This window comes from Zingiber officinale, chromosome 6B, assembly GCF_018446385.1.
Source record: "Zingiber officinale cultivar Zhangliang chromosome 6B, Zo_v1.1, whole genome shotgun sequence".
NCBI lineage: Eukaryota > Viridiplantae > Streptophyta > Magnoliopsida > Zingiberales > Zingiberaceae > Zingiber > Zingiber officinale.
In genome coordinates, this window is record NC_055996.1 from 114,597,935 (window position 1) to 114,623,701 (window position 25,767).

The following is a 25,767-nucleotide window of genomic DNA, read 5'->3' on the forward strand; positions in this document are numbered from 1 at the left end:
TCATCAGATCTGATTCTATTCCTTGCTATCTTGTTTTGTTTGAATTTCAATTGCAATTCTATTCTTGATTTCTTGTTCGTAACTTTGATTTCTTTAGTTTCTGCAATTCAAACCCCATGCTTAGCTACTGACTTAGGTATTAATCTAGTTACTGTTTTTGACATAGATAATTCGCTTGTCACAAATTGTTGAGTGTTGTTCATTTAATTAGCAAACCTTAGTTCTATTCGATGGATTTGTTGTCACTGATTGAGCTTTTGAGTTTAATAGTTGAATTTTGTGGTGATTGTGATTATGCTTGAAAATGGAATGTTGAACTTGAGCTTGTGATTTGTTATCTCTGTCCAAGTTTAGTTATTTGAGCTTAAGAAATTGATGGAAATTGTGATTGTGAATTGGAGAGATGGTTATTAATTTATTTGATCCAATGATGCTTAATTGTTAACAACTTGAATTGAAAGAAGTTTAATCATGTTTTGATGAGGATGAATTATCTTTAATTCTGATCTTGAATGCATTAGATGAAGATAAATTGAATTGTAAGTCAAATGATGTACTTAATTGACCTTGTTGATGTAAGAATTTGATTGGAACCAATTCCAGAATGCACACACATATTAGTTATCCTTGAAAAAATACGACTTGGGACTCCTTACTACACGCATTTTCTTTAGTTTAAATGTGTTCTAATCTTTATTAATTTGGAGCGCCTTGTGACATGCAAAAAGGCCGACACCAGGGCTCCGTCGCCTCAGGCAGTGGGTCTTCTTCTTCACCACGACGATGAACCGAGGGGTGCTCTGTTGTTGCGTGGGATTCTCCGCCGCTGGTGCTATCGCTACTGCCAAACAAATTTCTCCCTCGTAGCCCGACCACCGGATCAGTTGTCAGCGTCGATAGCTGTTCCAGCGGCTGCCAGTGTCCACAACCGCTTCCGATAGCCGTGGGCAGCCCCGCTTCATCTCCCTCTCTCTCCTTACCGACGCCCTCCTCTCTGTCGACCATGATAGCACAGAATCTGCCCCGAACCGCAGCCGGGTCCCATCATCGCAGACGACCTTTGAGTTGTAGTCGTCCCCCATCGTCGCGCCTTCGATCCGCGCTGTCATACATCGCCTGTGCTGATTTAGTATCCGATCCATGTTGACGTACGTGTTCAACACTTATCGGGCCCTCGGGCCACAGCTGTTCTAGCTCTACGTCATGGTTGTGTTTTGGCCCTCGAGCCATGGCTATGTTCCAGTCTTTATGTCGTCTGACCTGTGTGTTAGATTTTGGGTTGTGTGTCATATCTTGGCCTGCGTGCCAATATCATGTTCAAGCCTTCATGTTGCCATTGTATTTTAACCTACATGTCGATGTCTTATTTCGACTTGCGTGACGATATCTTATCCCAGCCTTTGTGCCAATGTCTTAACCTGGCCTGTGTGCGAGGGTCGCATCCGATTTTGTGCCACCGCATTCGGCTTCGTGTCGTCAGATCCAGCTCTTCATCTAGCTCCGAGTCATCTGCTCTTCCGGGTCGCGACAACTCGAGCAGCGCCCTATCCAAGGGTGCCCCCTGGGCTAGGGTACGCTCTTGTACTCACTCTTCCTTCATTTTATTATTCCAGTATTAGTCGATTATTTATATATTCGTTGGATTTGCCTCGAGCCTCAGGGTACCAGGGACCGGAGCAGCTCGATCGTTGGCTGCAGATAGCGTTGACCAGAGGGTTTTTGATGACTTGGTCAACACAGAAGTCATCTCAGCACACCCTCCCCCCCTTCGGGACGTCGCAACTCGGTCAACATTCCATCCACCTCACCCGGCGGTCCATCTGACTCAGATTCCGGACAGGATCAATTTGGCCGAATCTTCTCCACCTGTTCTGGAACATAAAGATGGACGATGTCGGGAGGTTCTCTGCTATTATCACAGTCCTGGAGGATCCCGACAAACATATTATCTTCTACCCTCACTCCACGGGTATTCGGGAGTCGAGGGATTGAGTTGGAGCTTCAGCTGGTCGACAAGTTAGTTTTTCCATTATATTTTTTCCCTAACTCCACGGGTATTTGGGAGTCAAGGAACTAAGATAAACCCTTAGCCGGTTGTCATGGCTCCTCTATCAGGTACGTTACATGCTTTGCTTCCTTTTTACGATTATAAGGGCTGCTATAGCTCCCTTATAAGAGAGTAAGATCTTAGTTCTTTGATCAAAGATTAGGGTCTTCGATTTTTGATCGGACACTAGGGGTCCAACTCCCTGATCAGACATTAGGGACACAACTCCTCGCTCATACACTAGGGGCACAATTCTCCGATCATTGACTCGCAGTACAAATTTCTAATCAGGATCTAGGGATCTCGCTCTTTGATTATAGACTAGGGCCTTACTCTCCAATCAGGGGCCAAGGGCCCGCCTCCCCGATCAGGTATGTTCTAGGCTCTGCACCCTTCGTCATGAGGCTCAACATCCTCTTATTGCTACAGACTATGCACCCTTCACCATGAGGCTCTGCATCCTCTTACTGTTATAGGCTATGCACCCTTCACCATAGGGTTCTGCATCCTTTTACTGCTATAGGCGCTTCACTCTATTATTACTATATGCTCTGTATTCTCCACTTGTTGTGCATTCTTTTACATGTACAGGCTCTGCTCCCTCCGCCCACGGTGCTCTGCTTCCTTCTAATGCTACGAATTTTGCTCCCTTTTATGACTATGGGCTTCACTTCTTTGATGGTCGGGGCTCAGATTATTCTCTCCCTGACTCCACGAACATTTGGGAGTCATAGGATCGACATTATTTCTCTCCTTTACTTCACGGGTATTTTGGAATTGAGGGACCGAGACAGATCCTTAGTCGGTCGACACTACTCTGCGGTCAGGTATGATAAAGGCTCTCCTCCCTCATATTGCTATGGGCTCTGCCTCTATGGATTTCAGGGATTCACCTCCCCCATTAGGGGTCGAGCTATCGTCACTGGTCTCGGATCGGAGAATCGTTAACGATCTCTCGGTCGAGCTTCCAAACCAATTCCCGGTCGGACTTTCAGATCAATTCTTGGTCAGGTCTCCAGATCAAATACTGGTAAGGCCTCCAGATCACCCCTCGGTCGGGATTTCAGACTCTCACCTCAGTGCGAGTTATAAGTGAGCATGCTCTCACGCCTCCAGACTCTCGCCCCAACGCGAGTTATAAGTGAGCATGCTCTCATGCCTCCAGACTCTCGCCCAAGCGCAAGTTATAAGTGAGTATGCTCTCACGCCTCCAGACTCTCATCCCAGCGTGAGTTATAAGTGAGCTTGCTCTCACGACCAATGACCTCCCGATCGGTGTTCCAGACTCTTGCCCCTGCGCAAGTTATAAGTGAGCTTGCTCTCATGACCAACGACCTCCCGGTCGGTGTTCCAGACACTCACCCCAGCACGAGTTATAAGTGAGCTTGCTCTCACGACCAACGACCTCTCGGTCGGGATTCCAGACTCTCGCCCCAGTGCGAGCTATAAGCGAGCATGCTCTCACGACCAACAACCTCCCGGTCAGGCTGCAGACTCTTGCCCCAACGCGAGTTATAAGTGAGCATGCTCTCATGCCTCCAAACCCTCGCCCCAATGCAAGTTATAAGTGAGCATGCTCTCACGCTTCCAGACTCTCACCCCAGCGCGAGTTATAAGTGAGCATGCTCTCACGCCTCTAGACTCTCGTCCCAACGCGAGTTATAAGTGAGCTTGCTCTCATGACCAACGACATCCCGGTCGGTGTTCCAGATTCTCGTCCCAGCGCGAGTTATAAGTGAGTTTGCTCTCACGACCAACAACCTCTCGGTCAGTGTTCCAGACTCTCTCTCCAGCGCGAGTTATAAATGAGCATGCTCTCACGCCCAACGACCTCTCGGTCGGCACTCATTGCTCACTCGCCACTCTGCCCCGCACTCATCACACTCCACTCATCGCTCTGCCCGACACTCATTGTTCGCGACTCACTCGCCGCTCTGCCTGACACCCACCATTCGTGTCCCAATCGTCGCTCTGTCCAGTACTCATCACATTCGCTTCACTCGTCGCTCTGACCAGCACTCACCATTCACGTTTCTCTCACCGCTATTGCTCGGCCGACACTCATCTCACTCGCTGCATTGTTTTAGACTCGAGTCTCACTCGCTGCTCGATTCACGAGCTCTGCGCCTGCTCAGCTCAAGGGCTTTGTTCTCGTTCGCCTTTGATCTCATTAGCTCCATGCTCGCGTCGTTCACGAGATCCGCTTTCGCTCTGCTCATGAGTTTTGTGCCCGTTCGTCATCGACCTCTTGGTTTAGCTCGACGTTGTCTCTATTACCTGGTCAACATTTTTCAGTGGCCCGGTCGTGGTTATTGTCGCTTGGTCGGTATTTTCTCGGTCGCACGCTCGACATCGCTTGCCCGTTCTCATTCCGCTCGATCGGCATTATCTTTGTTTCCTGGTCGATATTTTCTCAGTCGCGCGCTCTACATCGGTCGCCCGTTCTCATTCTGCTTGATCAACATTATCTTTGTTTCCTGGTCGGTATTTTCTCGATTGTGCACTCGACACTGCTCGCTCGTTCTTATTCCGCCCGACCCACATTCTCTCTATTGCCTGGTTGACATTTTTTCGATCGCCCGATCATGATTTATTATCGCTCGATCACGCGCTCGACACCGCTCGTCCATCGTCTTTCGACTCGCTCGGCATTCTTGATCACTCGGTCGAAACTTTTCGGTCGTCCGATATTGATTGTCGCTCGATCGTTTTACTTAGCATCTCTCGGCCGTCTGCTCGATATCGCTCAACATTCCCCAGATCGCTCTTTCGACATTCGTTCGATATTACTTTTGTCGCTCAGTCGACACTTATTCTTTTCGTCGCTCTGCGGGCGCTCGCCGTTTGCAGCTACTCGTTTGACGTTATAAAACGAACCCAGTAATATGAGTTTGCGTTCAATAGCGATTCTGTTTACGTTGGGCTTGGTCTAGTCAGTCGGACTTGCGTCTCCTTCGACTAGACTTGAAGGGAAGACTTCTGATACAGATATGTCCTAATGGCAAAGTAGTAATTAGCAAGGGGAGGAGGGGCAATTTCGTGATTCCACTGTGTAGGGCATTAAGGGGAAGGAAGTGGGACTGTTGGAGGGGCGGCTTTCGCGTTTTTTCTCTCCACCGCCACTACCAGGAAGAGAGAGGCCACTTCTTCCACCTACGGCGCCGGCACTGGTCACATCCGATGCCGGTAGCTCTCTCTTTCCCTCTCTCCTTCCTTCTCCATGTCGACAACCTCACGCACGCCTCCACTCCGTTGCCTCCTTTCCTTCCTCCTGTCTTCTCGACACGGACATTTCCAAGGAGAGACCAGCGACACCGCCAGTTGCACACGTCGCCGCCACCTTCTCCCTCGTCGTCAGCGAGCCATCTCTCTCTCTCTCTCTCTCTCTCTCTCTCTCTTTCTTCCTTCCGCGACCAGGTCACCTCTCACAAAAGGGGGGCTGAGGCTTGAGTCTTCTCAGCCGCCTCCACAGCGCGAAAGATGCACGCCGCCACCCTCGTCCGATGCCACCTCGCCGGAGGCGCTCGTAGCCACCTCGTCGGAGGCTCATACGCCGCTCCTGTCTCTCTCGCTTCTCCGTTTGGGGCCCCGCCGCCTCAGGCAGAGGGTCTTCTTCTTTGCCACGACGATGAACCGAGGGGTGCTCTGCTGTTGCGTGGGATTCTCTGCTGCTGGCGCTGTCACTCGTTGCCACACCCATTTCTCCCTCATAGCCCGACCACCGGATCAGTTGCCGGCGTCCATAGCCATTTCTAGCGGCTGCTAGTGTCCACAGCCACTTTCGATAGCCGTGGGCAGCCCCGCTTCGCCTCCCTCTCTCTCCTTACTGACACCCTCCTCTCCGTCGACCATGACAACATAGAATCTGCCCCGAGCCGCAGCCGGGTCCCATCGTCGCAGACGACCTCTGAGTCGTAGGCGCCCTCCACCGTCGCGCCTTCGATCCGCGCTGTCATACATCACCTGCGCTGATTTAGTATCCGATCCATGTTGACGTATGTTTTCAGCACTTATTCGGCCTTCGGGCCATCGTTGTTCTGGCTCTGTGTGATGGTTGTGTTTTGGCCCTCGAGCCGTGACTATGTTCCGGTCTTTACGCCGTCTAACCTGTGTGTCAGATTCTGGATTGTGTGTCATATCTCGGTCTACGTGTCGAGATCATGTTCCGACCTTCATGCTTCCATTGTATCCTGGTCTGCGTGTCGATGTATTATCTCGGCCTGCGTGTCGATATCTTATCCCGACCTTTGTGTCAATGTCTTCGCCTGGCCTGTGTGCCGGGGTCGCATCCGGTTTCGTGCCACCGCGTCCGGCTTCACGTCGTCATATCCAACTCTTCATCCGGCTCTGAGTCACCTGTTCTTCCGGGTTGCGACAACTCGAGCAGCGTCCCATCAGAGGGCGTCCCCCTTGGGCCATGCCTCAGGGTACCAGGGATCGGGGTAACTCGGTCGCTGGTTACAGGTAGCGTTGACCAGAGGACTTTTGACGACTTAGTCAACATAGAAGTCATCTCAGCACACCCTCCTCCAGGACGTAGCGACTCGATTAATATTTCATCCACCTCATTTGACGGTCCATTTGATTCCAATTTCGTACATGATGAATATATATAATTGAGATTTTAATGTCAGTTATGATTTTTAATAATTGTACAGGCGAATAAAAAAAATAATTTATTAAAAATGAGTTTGGTGTCTTTTCATAATAATTAATAAAAAAAGAGATATTTTTAAGGTTTCTATTAGAAATGCCTTTATGATTTTTAAAATAAAAATATAATAACAAATTTGAGAAGGTGCTCTGCCCGAACCGGTCGCATGCGCAAGTGCAACCCATGAGCGATTAACGAGAGCGTCGTCGCTAGCCCAGCGGTCTCAACAACCGCAACCCTAACACACCCCTCTTTTCGTTCCACTTCCGATTCGGAATCAGCCGTGCTCGATCTTAATTCGCCGCCTCGCCTCGTCCAGGAATCCAACCCCAACCCACCTACTGCACCCACCAGAACAGAGATTCGATCGATCCTAACCTTCGTCCATGGCTACTTCGACCACGACCGCGATCCATCTTGATCCATCGACCGCCGCTCCTCCGCGCAAACTCCCAATCAAGCGCAAGAAGGCACCCCTTCCCTTCCTCGATACCCTCGCTAAGCCCTCCTCCTCCTCTGATCCACTCGACCCCTCCTTCGACGACGACGAAGAAAATGGCTTTGACGAAGCGGAGGAAGCCAACGCCGTCTCCGTTGACGCCCGTCCCGCACCTGGCATTGCCGCTGCCCAGCCATTCCGGTTCCAGCGCGTCTGGTCGGAGTCCGATGAGATCCGGTTCCTGCAGGGTCTCCTTGGATGCTGGTCGCAGGGCCTGGTCTTCCCCCGCGACCTCAACATCTTTTTCGACCGCTTCTCCGAGTCCATGCAGCAGCCCTTCACCCGCTCGCAGCTCTCTGAAAAGCTGCGACGCCTGCGCAAGAAGTTCCGCATCATGTCCGCCCGCATTGCCCGTGGCCAGGACCCAGCCCGCGTCGCCCCCCACGACCGCGACGTGTTCCATCTTTGTACCCGCCTCTGGCACCCATCTTATGCCGCCTCGTCTCCCTACTCGGCTACAGATGCCCTAGCCCCTGGTAGCGGAGGGAACAAGCGCCGCCGCCCCAACTACCGCATCCCCTCTGGCCAGGCCCACCCCGAGTCCTTGTCCTTGTCCGCTGTCGCTTCTCTTCCTCCTCCGATGCCGATCTCCACCTTCACGCCTTCCGAAACGCTGCCGCTTCCTCCCCCTACTCCTGCCTCGGCTCATGGAAACGTAGCTTACGCCACCGATGGCGTCGCCATGAACACATCATTCTATCCTGTTGTAGCAGAAGATAAGGCGATCAAGGAGGAGGCGGAGGTGGAACCATCACCTGGCACCTGCAGCAATGAGGCATCCGTCGTCAAAGTCGCTACTAGTCCTTCGCTTGCAAAAATTTTCTTTGACGTGTTTGATGCATGTCTTCAGGAGTGGAAGGTGTCGTTTGCCGGTTCCTATTCGTCCAGCACATCAGAAAAGAGCAATCTGGAGGAGAGATGGAATGAGCTGCGGCTTGCCGAGATGAATGTTTTGTCCCGTCGCTTGAGGTTGGTTCTCGAGAAAACTATCAAGAATTAAATTACTGTGTTAAAAATTGCAACCATGGGAAACGATACTGGACAAAGATTCGCCCTTCGGCGCTGTCTTTTTTGCTGATTTCCTCTTGAAGTTCGTTACGTTCCTGATTGTTTCTCTGTTGTGTACATCCTCAACACTAAACCTTAGCTGGATCTAGTCTTTATGTTATCTGATTTATGCTTCGTTGAACCATGAATATGCTACTTTTATGATCTTACCTTTTGTTTTCTCTATCTGAATTCAATTTGTTGATGTTTATAAATTTTGTTTTTCCCTGTACATCCATAAATTTGTTCTACCTCAGTCATGCGTATACATGCCGACAGAGTCTCTTGTCTGAAACTCCAAACTATATACAATTCAAGTGGGCGGTTTTTGTTGGTAGAGCTTCTTCTTCTCCACATTGAGGCGAATCTTCAACAGTTCTGTGAGGCTGAGCAATAATTCTAATATGCCATGTGAGAGATCTACACTTTGTTTTTTTAATCTAAAATGTACCATTTAAGATAAAAAAATATTTTATTAAATTTAGGTATTTTTTTTCTCTTTTCTTTATAATATTTAGGGAATGAAATTCATTCCCTAAATTTCGAAAATGGATAGGGTAGTTAATACAAATATTTTTAACTATCCTATCCAAAATTTAGAATAAAAATAACTTTTTATTGAATTCAGTCGCACATCTATTTTTCATTTTACCCTTGTCCTTAAATCAATTTGATGAAAAAAATTATTCGATTGACTTTTTCAGTCGAATTATTTTTTTTCTGTGCGTTTAAAAAATTAATCAGTTTAAAATCGGTTGATTAACCTATAAACCTTATAATAATATGAAATTAGTTTCTATGTGCTTGTCTAATTTTTCTTATTATAAAAATACTATCAAACATCAACTTGATCTAATATATTGAGAGCAATGTTTTCTCAAACACGAATATGTTTGAAAAATTTATTTGTGTTCAAAAATTGATTACTCTCAATATATCATGTCAAAATTATGTTTAATAACATTTTTACAATCAAGGAAATTAGACGAACATATAAGAATTAATTTCATGTCATTTCGAGATCTCTAGGTCCATCAGTCGGTTTCATCCCAAATCGACTGATAAATTTAGAGATCTCGAAATGACATGAAACCAATTCCTATGTGTTCATATAGTTCTCCTTATTATAAAATTATTATTAAATATCAATTTGGTCCAATATACTGAGAATATCAATCGGCTGATTGACTTAGAAATCTCGAAATGACACGAGATCAGTTCTTATGTGTTCGTCTAGTTCTCCTAATTGTAAAAATGCTATCAAACATCAATGTACTCTAATATATTGAGAGCGTGTGATTTTTTGAACACGAATTAATTTTTCAGACACATTCATATTTAAAAATTACTGCTATCAATATATTCGATTAAATTGATATTTGAGGCTATAGATATAATCATACGAGCTAAAAGAGCTCATAAGATCTGGTTTCACTTCATTCCGAGCTTTCTAGATCTACAACTGGATTAATTTAAGTTCATTCGACCATAGTTTTACAAAAAAATCTCTTAATATTTGGGGTCAAATTGATGTTAGGAGATCAATTGATGAACCTAGAAACCTCGAAATGACATAAAACTAATTTATATGTGTTTTCTAGTTCTTTTGATTATAAAAATACTATCAACATTAATTTGATGCAATAGCTTCTAGTTCTTTCGAAAAATTAATTTGTGTTTAAAAAATTATTGCTTTCAATATATTATATCAAATTGATGTTTGATCATATTTTTATAATTAGGAGAACCAGATGAACATATAAGAACTGATTTTATGTCATTCTAATATCTCTAGATCCATCAATTAGTTTTGGTTGAAAATAACTGATGGAAATGGAAAGTATGTACGTGATTTAGTAATTAATTTTGAAACTATGGTAATGATTAAAGTATTTTAAAAACTTATCTAATGATTCAGAAAAAATATTATAAAATCTCTGAATAAGATAATTAATATTGATGCTCTTTAACATACATCAATGGCACCGCCATCAACGGACCGGCAGTGCCGACTTTATCCTCAAAACTTAAGTCAGCAGCACACAGTTAGAAATAGTTTGCCTTTCTCAGGAGAAAGGATGGAGGTGGAAAACAGAGGATCTTCTCATGGGGAAAGGCTTGTACGAGCTGCTAGAACAATGGCCCTCCATTGGAGGAGGGTTTTTGATATAATAAGAGGAAAAAACACAACAATAGTTTTTAGGGCCAACTAGTACATTGATCGGAGAAAAATACTCACAGAGTTAGGTTCGGAAGGAACAAAAGGGTAAAGAGAGAGGTTCCCTTTTGCCAACATTCATTTAGTTATATATATAGTTCTTAAGAGCATCTTCAATAGAATATTTAGAGGGGATATTTTTCTAAATATGAAAAAGTCATTGGACCAGATGATATTCCGATAGAGATATGGAAGTGTTTAGGGAAACAAGGTATTGAATGGCTTACAAAATTATTTAACATGATGTTGAAAATGAAAAGAATGTCTGATCAATGGAGGATAAGTACTCTAGTTCCCTTATATAAGAACAAGGGAGACATACAAAATTGTGCAAACTATAGGGGTATTAAACTAATGAGTCATACTATGAAACTTTGGGAAAAAGTAATAAAAATAAGATTAAGGAAGAAGACCACAGTAACAGAAAATCAATTTGGGTTCATGTCTGGAAGGTCGACAATAGAAGATATATATCTCCTTAGACAATTAATTGGAAAATATCGGGAGCAAAAACAAGATCTACACATGGTATTCATTGACTTAGAAAAAGTTTATGATAGAGTCCCAAGAGAAATTATATGGAGAATTTTAGAAAAGAGAGGTGTTAGCATAACGTATATTGAACTAATTAAGGATATATATGAGGATGTAACGACCAGAATAAAGACTTCAGGCGGAGTAACTGAAGCATTTCTAATAAAGATAGGGTTACATCAGGGATCAGCCCTAAGCCTCTATCTTCTTACACTAATTATGGATGAACTCACTACGCACATTCAAGACACAGTACCGTGGTGCATGTTGTTTGCAGATGATATTGTTTTGGTAGATGAGACACGTGAAGGAGTAAATACTAAGCTAGAATCTTGGAGGGAAACACTAGAAGGGAAAGATTTTAAGCTTAGTAGATTAAAGACAGAATATATGAAATTTAAATTTAGCAATATTAGAAGTAATGAAATAATTGTTAAGATAGAAGAGGACGAGTTGCCCGGAATCGAGAGATTTAATTATTTAGGATCATTTTTACAAAATGATGGAGGGATTGAGAGAGACGTCTTATATAGAATACAAGCAGGATGAGTGAAATGGAGGGGAGCGCCGGGTGTTTTATGTGACCGTAAAGTACCTCTTAAACTTAAAGGTAAGTTCTATAAAACCGCTGTTAGATCTGCTATGTTATATTGAGCTGAATGTTGGTCTATGACTCGAGCACATGATCATAAGATGAGAGTTGCATAGATGAGGATGTTAAGGTGGATGTGTGGACATACGAAGATGGACAAAATAAGGAATGAGAGCATTAGAGAGAAAGTCGGAGTTGCATCTATTGAGGACAAACTCCGAGAGACACGTTTAAGATAGTATGAACATGTACTTAGACGACCAATAAATGCTCCAGTTAAACGATGTGAAACTATGATAAACATGCATATCAAATGAGGAAGAGGAAGACCAAAAAAGACTTGGTTAGAAACAATAAAATAAGATAAAATTTATTTAAATATAGATGATGATATAATAGGAGATAGAGCTCAATGGCGTAAAAGGATTCATACAGCCGACCCCACTTAGTGGGAAAATGCTTGGTTGTTGTTGTTATATTTCTCTAAATATCTTTTTTATTTTTCAAATATCTCTCATTATAGTGATATATGAAGGGTGATTAAAAATCATTGGGCACCAGCACGATATATATATATATATATATATACAAAGTCGAATGAATGTTAATCAACGTTCATATTTTTCTGAACGTTGGGCAATGTTCATTTTCCTCCTATATATACATCGTCTCATTCATCCATTTTCATCAATTTCACACCTATTGTACCAAATTTAGAGAGAAATGAATAAAAATTTTGGTAATTATTTTAGGGATTTGTTCAACTCTCTAAATATCGACGAAAATTCTGGTGAAAAAAATTCTCGAGTGTGTCCTAATTTCCTCAATCCTCAATTTCTATTTCTCACTCAACACACAACAAATTTCCGACCTTTCCATACCCACTACCATATTACTATAATTTTCAAAGTTGTCCAAATTCTTTGAGTGGCGACCCTCGAGCTCATTTTATACATATTCTCCAGAATATTGACAGAGTGGTCAATATTTCATGCAAGCTCCATCTCATGGAATTAATCCGTTTCAATCACCGGAAATTCAATCAAATAAATCGAGAAGAGCTAATGTTGATGTAACTGACAATGATAAAGGTACAAAAATTCCTTATGCAGTTCCTGATTCACAATTTCCTCCATTCTCATATGAAATAGGGTTCGACAATATTATTCTCAATCAATCATCAGCGATCGACAACAAATCATATGAAGATCGTAGCAAGTGAACAATATAGACAGTAGCAAATGATAAACACCTTGCAACGACCTACATAATTATGAGTGAAGATTCAGTAGTTGGTAATACCCAGAAGAGTGAGTCTTTTTGAAAATGAGTGATGACATACTACAATACCAATCGAGATAAGGGAGCTAAAAAGAGAATTGCGGAGAAAGCAAAATCACATTGGGCTTAGCTGAAAAATATTGTAAATAGATATAATGGAATCTACAATAAATGGTATAATGATCGACCAAGCGGATAAAGTGATGAGAATTTGATGGTGCGAGCTCATGAAGAATACAAGAGTATTTTTAAAACTACTTTCCAATATGAATATGTATGGAGAATCATGTCCAATGTATGTTCCTCAATCCTCAGAGCGATGAGCTACAAAGAAAGCAAGAATATCAGAATCATCAGGTTTACATACTGACTCTTTTAATCCTAATACAACTGTTGATCTAGATGATAGAGAAATCTAATCTCGTCCAATGGGGCAGAAGGCAGTAAAGAGGAAAGGCAAAGAAAGAGTTGGCCTAATTGTTGAATTGAATCAGGCTATACAACAGTCAATGACACATTTGGAAGAGTATAATAACAATAAGAAAGTGGATCAACTCATCCAAGCATATCAATTCCTCGTAATAGACACACGAGAAATGACAGATGAACAACTTCAAAATTACCTAGCGATTTGTGAGCAGTTGAAGAAAAATTGAACATGTAGTTAATTTGTATGGTTTATTTTATCCGCTCCTTATTTATTTTATTAATTATAGTTTGTAATTTCTATGGTTTATGGCTGTGTTTTATTAATTTAATATATGGTTGTGTTTTATTAATTTAATATGGTTTGTATTTCTGTATTTCAATTTTAAATTTATAAAATATTTATATTCGTATGAAATAGTATTTTTCTTAAATTTGTACGTCTTCTATTATATTTTTAAGTTAATAAAATGGTCATTAGACCCATCAATATTTGGTTGGTCAGATATTTGATTATGAAATTGGAGATATTTGAAAGTGGATATTTGATGGGTGTGACCTATAAATATTTGATTTGTGGGATATTTCATTGTGAGATTTGAGATATTTGAATAGTAGGATATTCGAAAAGTAATGTGGAAATAGGGACCACAAATACTTTGAAGAAATATCTCTAACCATTGTGGATGCTCTAAAGAAACTGTCAGGTCAGTCGCCAACATTCATACCACTCTTTCTTCCTTGTATTTTTTTTTTAATTTTATTTTATTTTTATTTAGTTTTGTTTTTTAATCAATTTTATTTATTATTTTTTTATCAATACCTGCATTTTTTAAATTTTATTTAATTTTATTTTTTTAATCATTTTTGTTTATTATTTTTTTCATCAATTTTTTATTTTTTTTATTTTATATAATTTTTAACATACATCAGAATATCTCCATTCCTTTAAATTACCTTCCTAATTCGTCATTGAAATTATCTCTATCCAACTCTTGACACATGCCCATGTTGACAATCACTTCGCTAATTTGACACTTAAATTACCCTCATCCAACTCTTAACACATGCTCATGTTGGCAATCACTTCGTGCAAGTTTTCTTACATCCTCATTACCTTGTATCACCCATTCCAACGTGGTGGTGGTAACATTCATTGTACGAAGCTAAAGGATGGGTCATTCGTTATAGGACACGTGTTCATTTGTAGTACAAAGTAACAGGTATATTACCAAACAAGTCGAGAGCAGAATTTGGAGGTAATATTGATTAAAAATTTTATTTTTATATATTTTTATGTATTTTTTATGTATTATTACATGTACTCTTCATTTAAAAAATAATGTTTGTTCCTAAATTATAAATGTGTTTACTATTAATTATTAATTTCATATATATCATTTTTATTTTGATCCATATTTTTATACTTTTTAAAAATTTTACAAATAATAACTCCTAAAATCTACAACTAAAAAACCAAAGAAAATATTACAAACATATAATAAAAATTTATTCAAAAGAAAAATAAAATTGATAAAAAATTTAAAACAAAATGGTTTAAAAAACAAAATCAATAAAAAAAAATAAACAAAACTAAAAAAGGGAAAATGAATAAGGGTATACACATATGCAACTCTAAAATTTGAGGTGAGGTCGGGGAGGGGATGTGTCAGAGGAGATGCGAAAAGTACTACTCATGAGGTGGAAGAAAGAGAAGACCACATATGCTCTGTCATGTGTTAAGGGAAGGATTTGTTGTTGTCGTTATGTCAATTGTCACGATAATTGACACCCATCCCCCTTTAGTGTCCACAAGGTGAGAAGGTGTGGGTTGAACATGCCTTGTCACATGTTAGGCAAAGGATCTTCGATCACTGTCATGTTAATGAATGGACTAGACATGAAACTTATTGTTCGATTGACTTTGGATTCAGACCAAACATACTAGTCACTGACACATAACACTTTCCATCAGTGTCTGACATTATGTACAGTTAATGAGGATGATTAAATCTAATGATAGAAAGAACTCAAATTTTGACCTGAGTTGTACAACTAGTGGAGTAATCACAGCCTAGGTACCATCACCACCTAGGAGTTCCACAACCAATGGTGTAATCACAGCCTAGGCATCAACACCACCTGAGAGACTACTAGTCAAAGAAATGTTAACGCAAATGATAAATGTCAATGAGAGTAATAAAATAGAATGACCGGAAAAGTTATAAGTTAGTGGATACATATGCCAATAGGGAAGCTCTCAAAAGCCTAGGAAAGTCGAGTCTAAGAGAGAACTCCACAAGGAAGGACACTCTCACGGCCTAGGACAGTCGGGTTTAAGGAAGATCTCCGCAAGGAGGGATGCTCTCACACTACGACAGTCGAGCATAGGGGAGATCTTTGCAAAGAGGGAGGCTCTCACAGCTTAGAACAGTCGTGTTTAGGGGAGGTCTATATAAATTGGGAGGCTCTCATAGCCTAGCATATGGAATGAGGACATTCCCTAGCAAGGGTGCTCATATACTATGTTAGTTGATTGGGGATATACTCAAAGGGGTTACTCTCAATGTATAGTATTTAAGGCTGGGGAAGTCTGGGTCTTTTTGGGGATGTACTCAATGGATTATTCCTAAGCTGCAACATCCAAGGTAGGGAAGCCCAGTCCTTTCGGAAATGTACTCGATGGGTTGTTCCCAAACTACAATATCCAAGGTTGGGGAAGCCTAAGTCCTTCTAGAGATGTACCCGATGTGGTTGCTCCCAAGCTGCAACATCTGAAGCTGGAAAGCCTGAGTCTTTCCTGTTGGTGCAATTTCCCTAGGTCAAGGTTGACCAAGTTGACTAAGCTTGAATTGACTCAAGCTTGAGTCTTGATGTTTGAGTTTTGATATTTGATAATGTATGGAGATTGTTAGGACCAGTTGAGCTAGAGGGGGGTGAATGACTCACTCCGTTTTCTTTGTTGATTTGATTGTGCACAGCGAAAACTTGAAAGAAATGCTAACTCTTGTATTTACTTGGTATCCACCTCCTCAAGGAGGTGACTAGTCCAAGGATCCACACCACTGTCACTCTTCCACTATAGAACTTCTCCTTCTCAGAATTATACCGAAGGTGGAGAAACCTTACAAGATTTACAACTCTCTCTCTCTCTCCAAAAGAAAAAGATCACAACCACTACAAAGAAGAAGAAGAGGATGATTACAAACTTAGAATACCTTCTTCTTTGTAGAATACAACTTGAAAATATAAAGGGGAGAGCTTGAACTTGAGCATTTGAGATATCTTGAGCACTTGAAGGATCTTGAGCACTTGAGAGCAATAGAACAGTGCATTTTTCGGTGAAGTGTTTCGTTGCCTCTTTTCCAGCTTTTTAAATGTCTTCAAATATAGCCATTTCTCACATGATCGTCGTCGTGAATCGATTGAGTTTGTCTTCCAATCGATTCAAAAGTATCCGTTGAGCGTCATCACGTCAAGATCAACAGTGTAAATCATTTTATTCGAACCTCAATCGATTGGGACATTATTCTTAATCGATTGAATTTTCCAATCGATCAACAAATCGATTTGGACGCGTTATGCTCCAACGCAGAAACGCAGAACCTCTGTGAATCGATCGACTAATCAATCCAGGAGCATTCTGTGCTTAGCGCAGAAGCTTCACCAATCGATCGACCGATCGATTAGTTTACTCCAATAGATCGGTTGATCGATCCAGGAGCGTTTTGTGCCTCGCGCAGAAGTTTCACCAATCGATCGGCCGATCAATTGGTTTACTCCAATCAATTGGTTGATCGATCCAGGAGCGTTCTGTGCTTCGCGCAGAAGCTTCACCAATCGATCGACCGATCGATTGGTTTACTCCAATCGATCGACTGATCGATCCAGGAACACTCTGTTTCACAACCGTGCGTCTCAATCGATTTACCAATCGATTGCTGGTTTCCCGATTAATAGCAAGTGGATTAATACATATTTTTAATAAATACCTCGTGCCAGATGAACGCCTGTTCCCCTGAACTTTCTTGCCTTGCATCCAGCCTTCTTACCTGCAAGGGTGCTTCTCTTGCCAAGAATCCGGCCCTCGACCTTCTTGGACTTCTCTTGCCTTATATCCAGTCTTCTAACCTGCAAGGACTTTTTTTGCCAAGAATCTGGTCCTCGACCTTCTTGGACTTCTCTTGCCTTACATCCGGTCTTCCGACCTGCAAGGATTTCTTCTACAAACTCATAATACATGTTAGATCCAACGTATTAACCTAAACTTAAATAATTGTCAACACATTGAAACTTCCAGGGCATGATTACACCAACAATCTCTCCTTTTTTGATGTTTGATAATCTATTTAAGTTTAGGATAATTTTCAACACACCATAATAATAATAATGAAATGGTAAATAGTAATAGCAAACCACATATTGTCATGAACTACACATGAAATTCATCTAAATTAAGCATAAGCAGTAATAACAACACATATATAACTAAGCATAAACTTCAACTTATATCTCCCCCTTTGCTAAATATCAAAAAGAAACTAGAAACACTCCCCCTTAATGGGTGCATTAGGCAAACACAATATACTCGAGGGGTACTGCCCCTAAACCAAAAGACAAGAGGGTATGCCCCCCACGTATTATGCAAATCAAACACTATGATAACATAACTAAAAACACTAGTGACATAAAACATATGTCCAATAAGAAGTCATATCATAGATACAACACACGAAATAGTGTCTAAGAGGCACACCATAGACTAAAAGTCAAACAAAAAACAACTATCCATACAGGAAGGGAAACGATAAGTTATAATGAAACAGTAAACTCAATCCTATCGCCCTTAGGAGGATCAACAGCATCAGCAGGACTTCTGGAAGCATCAAAAATAGGTGGCACATCAACTGCTGGAGGGGGAGGCGGAGAGAGTGACCTGATATCCAAGATTGCACTAGCTCAATTAAAGACTCAACGCTCATCCGCAAAGTGGCAACCTTGGCACGCATCTCAGCAATAGTCATGGGCAGCTCCTCAAAGTGAGTGTCCACTGTCTCCTCAAGTGTTTGAATTTGAGTAGCCACAACAGGACCTAGAGAAGCAAGTGCCTCAACATCCACCTTAGGATCAGCAGCCTCCGGAGTTGGCGCCTGACCGGCCCTCCGAGGTCGATCTCGCGATCCCTCACCAAGGGCACGCCGATTAATCCATCGTACGTCATCCGATCCAGCCTCAATACTAGTCTTAGTAAAGGATCGTGCAGAGATTCGGGAATACGAGACTGTCATATGCTCTAGATTCCCTCAGGAGACATCTATATGCATGGACTTTAACCAGTCGGTAATGATGTTGTCAAAAGGCATATGAACTGTCTGCTCCACAGGCTGAGTGAAATGGATGATGTAGTGAAAGATGTTCAAAGCAATGTTGATATCAAGATGGTGTCGCATAGCATACAATAAAAACATGTGAGAGGGTCGGAGGAGGGCTAAGGCATGAGAGACGATAGGCCAAAGACAGTTAATAACTATTTTGAATAAGGCATTGTCCCTGGCAAATAATTCAAGGGAGGAGAAAGTGGTGATATGCACATTTGGATCATCTGGACGGGGATGGCCAAAAAGACTCTGATGCATGCTGAGTGAACTGTCTGCTACACAGGCTGAGTGAAATGGATGATGTAGTGAAAGATGTTCAAAGCAATGTTGACATCAAGACGGTGTCGCATGACATACAATAAAAACATGTGAGAGGATCGGAGGAGGGCTAAGGCATGGGAGATGATAGGCAAATGACAGTTAATAACTATTTTGAATAAGGCATTGTCCCTGGCAAATAATTCAAGGGAGGAGAAAGTGGTGATATGCACATTTGGATCATCTGGACGGGGATGACCAAAAAGACTCTGATGCATGGAATCAATGGTGATATGCTCGAATGACGGAGGCAAGAGATCAGGTAGGGTAGGGTAAAACATGAACTCATTCGTCGACGATCGACACCCCAAAAACTGTTGAAGCATCGGATAAGAAAAATCCAAGCTGCGCTTGGCGACACAAGTACGGTAAAGAACTCCATCCGATGTATGCAAGTTATTATAGAACTCGAAGACAAGCCCAGGATTGACACTTCTTTCACAATAGACAATGGAAGAAAGTTGGTAATGTTCGATTAGGGAAAACCAAAGCAGGAATCATGATAAAATTTACGATCGATGGACCGAGGAGGGATCATTTTGAAGGTGGTTCGATTAAAAGCTTGTTGCAAGGCAGCATTCGGAAAATGCTGATCAGTGGGAGGTTGAGGGCGGGACTGCAGGCGAGACAAACCCTCACCCAACTCATCGACCTCTTGTTTCTTCCTAAAATATAAGGTAAACAAAATGCACAAGGCCACAGATACAGATAACATAATGCAAAGAATGCAATGTCGTGCATATGATGCATGACAGTAAGATTAGCTGTTGGTGCAATCGACCTAGCTTTTAATCGGTACGATCATAGTTTTAATGTGTGTGTCAAAGAGTTTAAGTTAGGTTCACCCTTGTATTTGATATGTGTATTTGAGTTGTGCAGGATACACATGCGACTCAGGTTGATAGCTTCGGGTCCGGTGAAGGATGAAGCATCCGAGGGACCATGGACAAGGCAGCGAGGACAAGGGCCGAGGGAAGCGACTTCGAGACATACGTGAAGGATGACATTGAGAACGAGCCGCGGGCTTGAATGCATCCGAGGGACGAGAGTCAAAGGAAGTAGGCTTGAAGGCAAGAGGTTAAAGTTGCAAAGGAAGCGTTAAATGAGTCGTAAGGGTGAGGGTACGAGTGTATGAGAAATTGTACTCGGAGTAAAATCCTAGTTTTAGGGTTTTACTGTAGCAATCGACTGCATGTTTTAGCAGTCGACTGGTGCAGTCGACCGCGCAGTCGACTGGGTGCGAACAGAATGGTTCTGTTCGTTCGGTTAGTGTGGATCAGTCGACTGTATATTTTAGCAGTCGATTGTACCAGTCGACTGCATGTTTTAGCAGTCGACTGGTAAATGACCATTGACATACTGTTAGTGTTGCAAAGTAGTCGTTGGCTACCTCCAACGGTAACACCAGTCGATTAATGGTTTTGCCAGTCGACTGGTGCTGAGATGAGTTGATATGATGATCAACTCTCTCCTCTTATTTATAGAAAGCTTTGGGGCTTAAAGGAGGTTACTCATGTTTATTGAATAACTCCTAGTCCTTGTCCAAAGCTTCCAAGCCATATTCTCTTCCTCCTAAACCTAAGTTCATCTTGTAAGAGGAAGAGAGCCTTGTGAGAGGTTTGCTCCACCGAGAAGGAGTAAGAGCTAGCCGGAGATTGCCGGGGATTGATCCACCGAATGATCAAGGGTTCGTCCACCTTTAGGACACGCCGTGGAGTAGGAGCAAACAATCTCCGAATCACGTAAAGGATTTGTGTTAGCGTTTGCTCTTACTTGTTTATTTTCATTGCTTTAGTTTTCGTATTCCGCTTGTGTAACTAACCTTGTAGAGAAGAATCGAGATTGGGAGTGACCTAGCTATCCAACCCCCCTTCTAGCCGGCCACCGATCCCCTACATTAGCAACATTCAGATTATATAAGCAAAGTTTAGAGAGAAAGTAAAGAAAAAGTGTAGGAGTTACTTAGGGTTTGGATTCCGCATCGTGAGTCTTGTGATGAGGAGACAAGGAAGACAGTGACCGCGAGCCCCGTTCGCTAAGAGGAGGAGAGCGGAAGTGGGAGAGAAGAAAAAGGGCACTTAGTGCCGGAGAAGACCGTCGGAGAAGACGCCCGACGAGGGTGGGAGGATGGTCGGAGAAATCACCCAAATTAGGACACGAGACGAGTCGAGAGAGAGAAAGGTTTGAAGTGAGAGAAGACTTAGGTCAACAACGCCTTAAGTTGAATTTCAAAGTCCCCAATTGATCGCCCGATTGATTGAGAGCAAGTGAATCGATTGACCGATTGATTCACAAGGCTTCTGTGTGATTCGGACATGTAGCTCAATGATCGCCCGATCGATTGAGACTTGCTAAATCGATCCAGTGATCGATCCAGAAATCACCCAATGATCGATTAAGTTGAAAAATCCGAGAAAGGGATTGTTTTATTTTTGCAGGGCAATTCACCCCTCCCCTCTTGCTGGCCTCCAAAGGGACCAACAAGTGGTATCAGAGTAAGGACGCTTCAAAAGGACTAACCGCCAATCGAAGCAAGCAACCAATGGCCGGACCAAGCATCGTTCCACCAAAATTCAAGGGGGACTTCGCACACTGGAAGCGTCGTATGGAGGTATTTCTGAAAACTGATTTCGAAATTCATTTAATAATAAAGTACAGTTTTGTAGCCCCGACAAATCAAAACGGAGAGGAAAAAGAAGAGAGTCTTTGGACGAAGAAGGAGCAGAATAACTCCGTAGCAAATAATCGAGCGGAGTATCACTTGCTGAGCGTGCTACTGCCTCAAGAAGTCAACTGCATCAGAAGCTACTCGTCGGCCAAAGAACTCTGGGAAAAATTTCTGGAGCTTCATGAAGGCACGTTCGAAGCCAAGCTCGCTAGAAGAGATATACTTCGGAACAAGCTGACAAATATCTGTCTGGAAAGAGGTGAGAAAGTAGCTGATCTACATGCAAAGGTAAAAGAGTTAATTACCGGACTCGAGAATCTCGATGAAACGGTAACCAACAGGGACACCATACACTACGCACTCAATGCTTTTCCCAGAACTCCAGAATGGACGTCAATCATCAACGTCTACTACATTTTAAAGGACCTGGAGGTAAGTACCCTAGAGGAATTATTTTCTACTCTTGAATTACATGAAACCAAATGTGCAGGGACAACAAAGGAATCAAGTCAGATAATGGTGCTAAATGCAACCAAGAAGGATGAACCCGAGTCAGACTCAGAAGAAGATCAAGAAGTGTATATGGTGAGAAATTTTAAAAAATTCTTTCGATCTAATAAATTTAAAGAAATGCAAAATAAGAAGAATCCAAGAAATAGAAGAAGGGTTCTTTGCTACCAGTGTCAAAAAGAAGGACACTTAAAAGAGGACTGCCCAAAACTCAAGAAGGAGAAAGTGAAGATACCCAAAAAGCACAAGAATCTAAAAGCTACTTGAGACGATAGTTCATCATTTGAGTCCGAGATACAAGAATATACCGGGTTAGCACTGATGGCAAGCTATGAAGGGCAAAGTATATCAGAATCCAGCATCGATAAAGGGGTAGCGACTTCAGATGAATGTAGTGAAGCAGGGGGAGAGTCAGACTTCAAGTCTGATATGGTAAGTGAGGTATGTCTCTTACCTCCTGATCAACTTTATTTTAGTATTAAGGCTATGACAAAGTCTATGTATAAATTAAAAAGTGAAAAATACTAAATTAAAAAATGAAAACTTAGAGATAAAAAGAACTTTAGCAAAATCATGTCTGATAGAGGAGTTTGATAAAATTAAACTTAAAAATAAAAAATTAAAAGAAAAAATAGAAAAACTCTACCTGTTCAAATTTTTCTGCTTTTAGAAATTATAAGGGATTAAACTGGTACTATAGTTTCATAAAAGTCAGATTAAAAAATATTAAAAACTTATGTACCTAGAAAATACCTGATTAACCCTATAGGATGGAATCTATATTAGGTTCCGAAGTTGAGTTTAACTTGAACTATTAATTAAGTTTAGCGATTTCAGCGAGAAAATTAAACAGTAAATTTCTTTATAAGGTTTTGTCTAAAAAAGTGGTTGTTGCTCCAATAACCAAGGAGGTCTAATGTCTCACCACTGCCTGGAAGCCAAGTATTGAAATAAACAGTTTGATTGACTAACTGAAAAAATATTAAAATTAAAATTAATTAATGCTTTAAAGAGTTACTCAATTTGTGTTAGAACATATTTTCAAAAATATTTATGTTTACGAAAACTTAGAAAATTTTTTAACTTAGATTTTTTTTAAGTTAGGATTTTTTTTTTGCCTTAGAATTTTTTTTTTTTTTTGCTTCAACACTTATGAAAAAAAATTTCTTTTCTGTTGAAAATTTTGAAATATGTTTCAGATCTTGAAAAATATTTTTAAGTTACTTATTTCATTACACTATATTCTTAACTTAGAATTTTTTTTTGAAAGATTTTTTTTTAAAAAAATATGTTTTTTACTTAGAAATATTTTTTGGAAATTACCTTAGACTTGTTAAAAGCACCCTATTTTTTATGTGATCAAAGGGGGAGAAGAATGTTAAGTCTAGGGGGGTGTATTAATTTCTTACATTGAAAAATCTTATTTACACGTATTTTTCAACATTATTTGTTTTTAAATTATGTTTGTTTTACCCTACCTTAACTTGGGTTGTTCACATCAAAAATGGGGAGATTGTTGGAACCCCAAGGTGTTTTGATGTGATCAAACAAGTTAAGTTAGGTCCTGTTTGATTTAACCCTTATGTCTAAGTGTGCAGGAGCTTAGGAACACAAGAAGTCGAGTGAAATATGCGGCTAGCGAGAAGGACGGCACGGGGAGAGAGCCGACGGGCTCGGTACGCCCGGGGGACGAGGTGACCGCGGAAGAGTACACCGATGGACCAGAAGAACGTACGCGACGTTCGAGGGACGAGAAATCGGGAAGGAAGGCTACTCGAGGAGAAGGCCGAAACTTGGGTTCGGGTGAGCCCTATTCCGGATGGCCGATATCACCCAAGCTAGCGGAACCGGAGCGAAAGACCCGGACCGAGAAGAGCAGCACCGGAGCAGAAGGCCTGGACCAGAAAGTCAACCTGGTTGACTTAGTGGTCCGGGCGCCCGGATCGTCCGGGCGCCTGGACCGTCCGGGCACCCGGAGTTGGCCTTTTGACCATATTGCGTCAAGCGTAATCCGTTGTGTTGGGGATAAAGTTTTATCCCACCAGGGCACCTGGAACCCCTTCGGGGCGCCCCGACCAAGGTTATAAATATAGTCTTGGTTCAGAAGCTTTTCATCAATCACAAGTAATTCAGTTCCAGCACTTGTATGCTCCATTTTAGAGTTAAGCTTCTATTTCTTGTGCGTCAACATTGTAAGAGGCTTCTCCGTCCATAGGAGATATTTTAGTACACTTTTCATCTGTCTTGGATTAACAACCTTCCCGGTTGTAACAAAGTAAATTGTGAGCCTCAGTTTTTCTGTTCTATTTTGTTTACTCTGTTTTTGCAAGTGTTTTAGTTGAAAAATCCGAGAAAGGGATTGTTTTATTTTTGCAGGGCAATTCACCCATCCCCTCTTGCCGACCTCCAAAGGGACCAACAGGGTAGACACTACATATGTCTTCTATGATCAGAGAAAAATAAGTGTTGAGGAAAATGATCCTTGTGTCTGAAGATTAACACGTAATTGGAAATCATCTAAAACTTCAATATATATATATTTTTTAAGTTCGTATCTAACAACGCAATAGTAACTCTTATCCAAACACAACCTTCAACAGGATTTTTTAAAAATGAGTTTGATATGCATTTCAAAATAGAAATTTTCAATCATAATCTTTGGGCTAAATGCACATGATTTGTACACTTGCTTTCCCTATTATTGGACAAATGAATGTTTCATATGAAATCCACCTTTCTTGACCAAAATAATGCATCATAACAAACATTATGACCAAGAGAAATACCCCTAACCTCTGACCCCCATCTAAACATTATCAAGAGAACAATCCTATATTTTTGTGAGAGACAAAATTAAGGTTAAGAGAACTTCAAGAACTTTACCTATGAAGTGATCATGGAGGATGTGATTTAATCAATACAACACATTCACAATTCCCTCCTTAGAAAACTAAATTCAACTTTGGGAAAAGTTTAGTGAAGATATCGGCTAAGTTTGATTTTGACTCAATATAATTTAGAACAATGTCACCTCGAGTTACATGATCACGGATAAAATGATGTTTAACCTCTATGTGTTTTGTTCTTGAATGATGGACGAGATTTTTGGTCAAGTTGATTGTACTGACATTATCACAAAGAACTTGAACATTGTTGTAGGTAAGTTTATAGTCCTCTAGAGTATGGGTCATCCACAATAATTGTGATACACACTCTCCTATGACAATATATTCCACTTCGGTTGTGGAGAGAGCTACATAATGTTATTTTCTATTTGACTAACTTACTAGAGAGGATCATTGAAATTGAGAACCACCACTAGTACTTTTACGATCCAATTTGCATCTGACATAATCAGAATCGGTATATCCCACTAGGTCAAAAGTTTCAGTTCGAGGATACCAAAGGCCAACATTTTGAGTTCCCTTAAGATATCGGAGAATTCGCTTAAGGACACTCAAATGGGACTCCTTGGCACAAGATTGATACCTTACACATATACCCACGGCAAAAAATATATCGGGTCTACTAGCCGTGAGATAAAGAAGACTTTCTATAGCATTTCGATACACCTTAGAGTCAACCTCTTTCCCCT

The 25,767-nt window shown here is 41.5% G+C and overlaps 1 protein-coding gene across 1 annotated transcript; it reads left to right on the top strand.

The window, feature by feature from the left end:
• Positions 1-6,856: 6,856 nt before the first annotated feature.
• On the top strand, positions 6,857-8,489 carry LOC121989057. The gene is made up of 2 exons (XM_042542872.1): positions 6,857-7,975; positions 8,051-8,489. The coding sequence occupies exons 1-2, from the start codon at positions 7,088-7,090 to the stop codon at positions 8,198-8,200; spliced, it is 1,038 nt and encodes a 345-aa protein (XP_042398806.1). The 5' UTR covers positions 6,857-7,087; the 3' UTR covers positions 8,201-8,489.
• Positions 8,490-25,767: the final 17,278 nt, after the last annotated feature.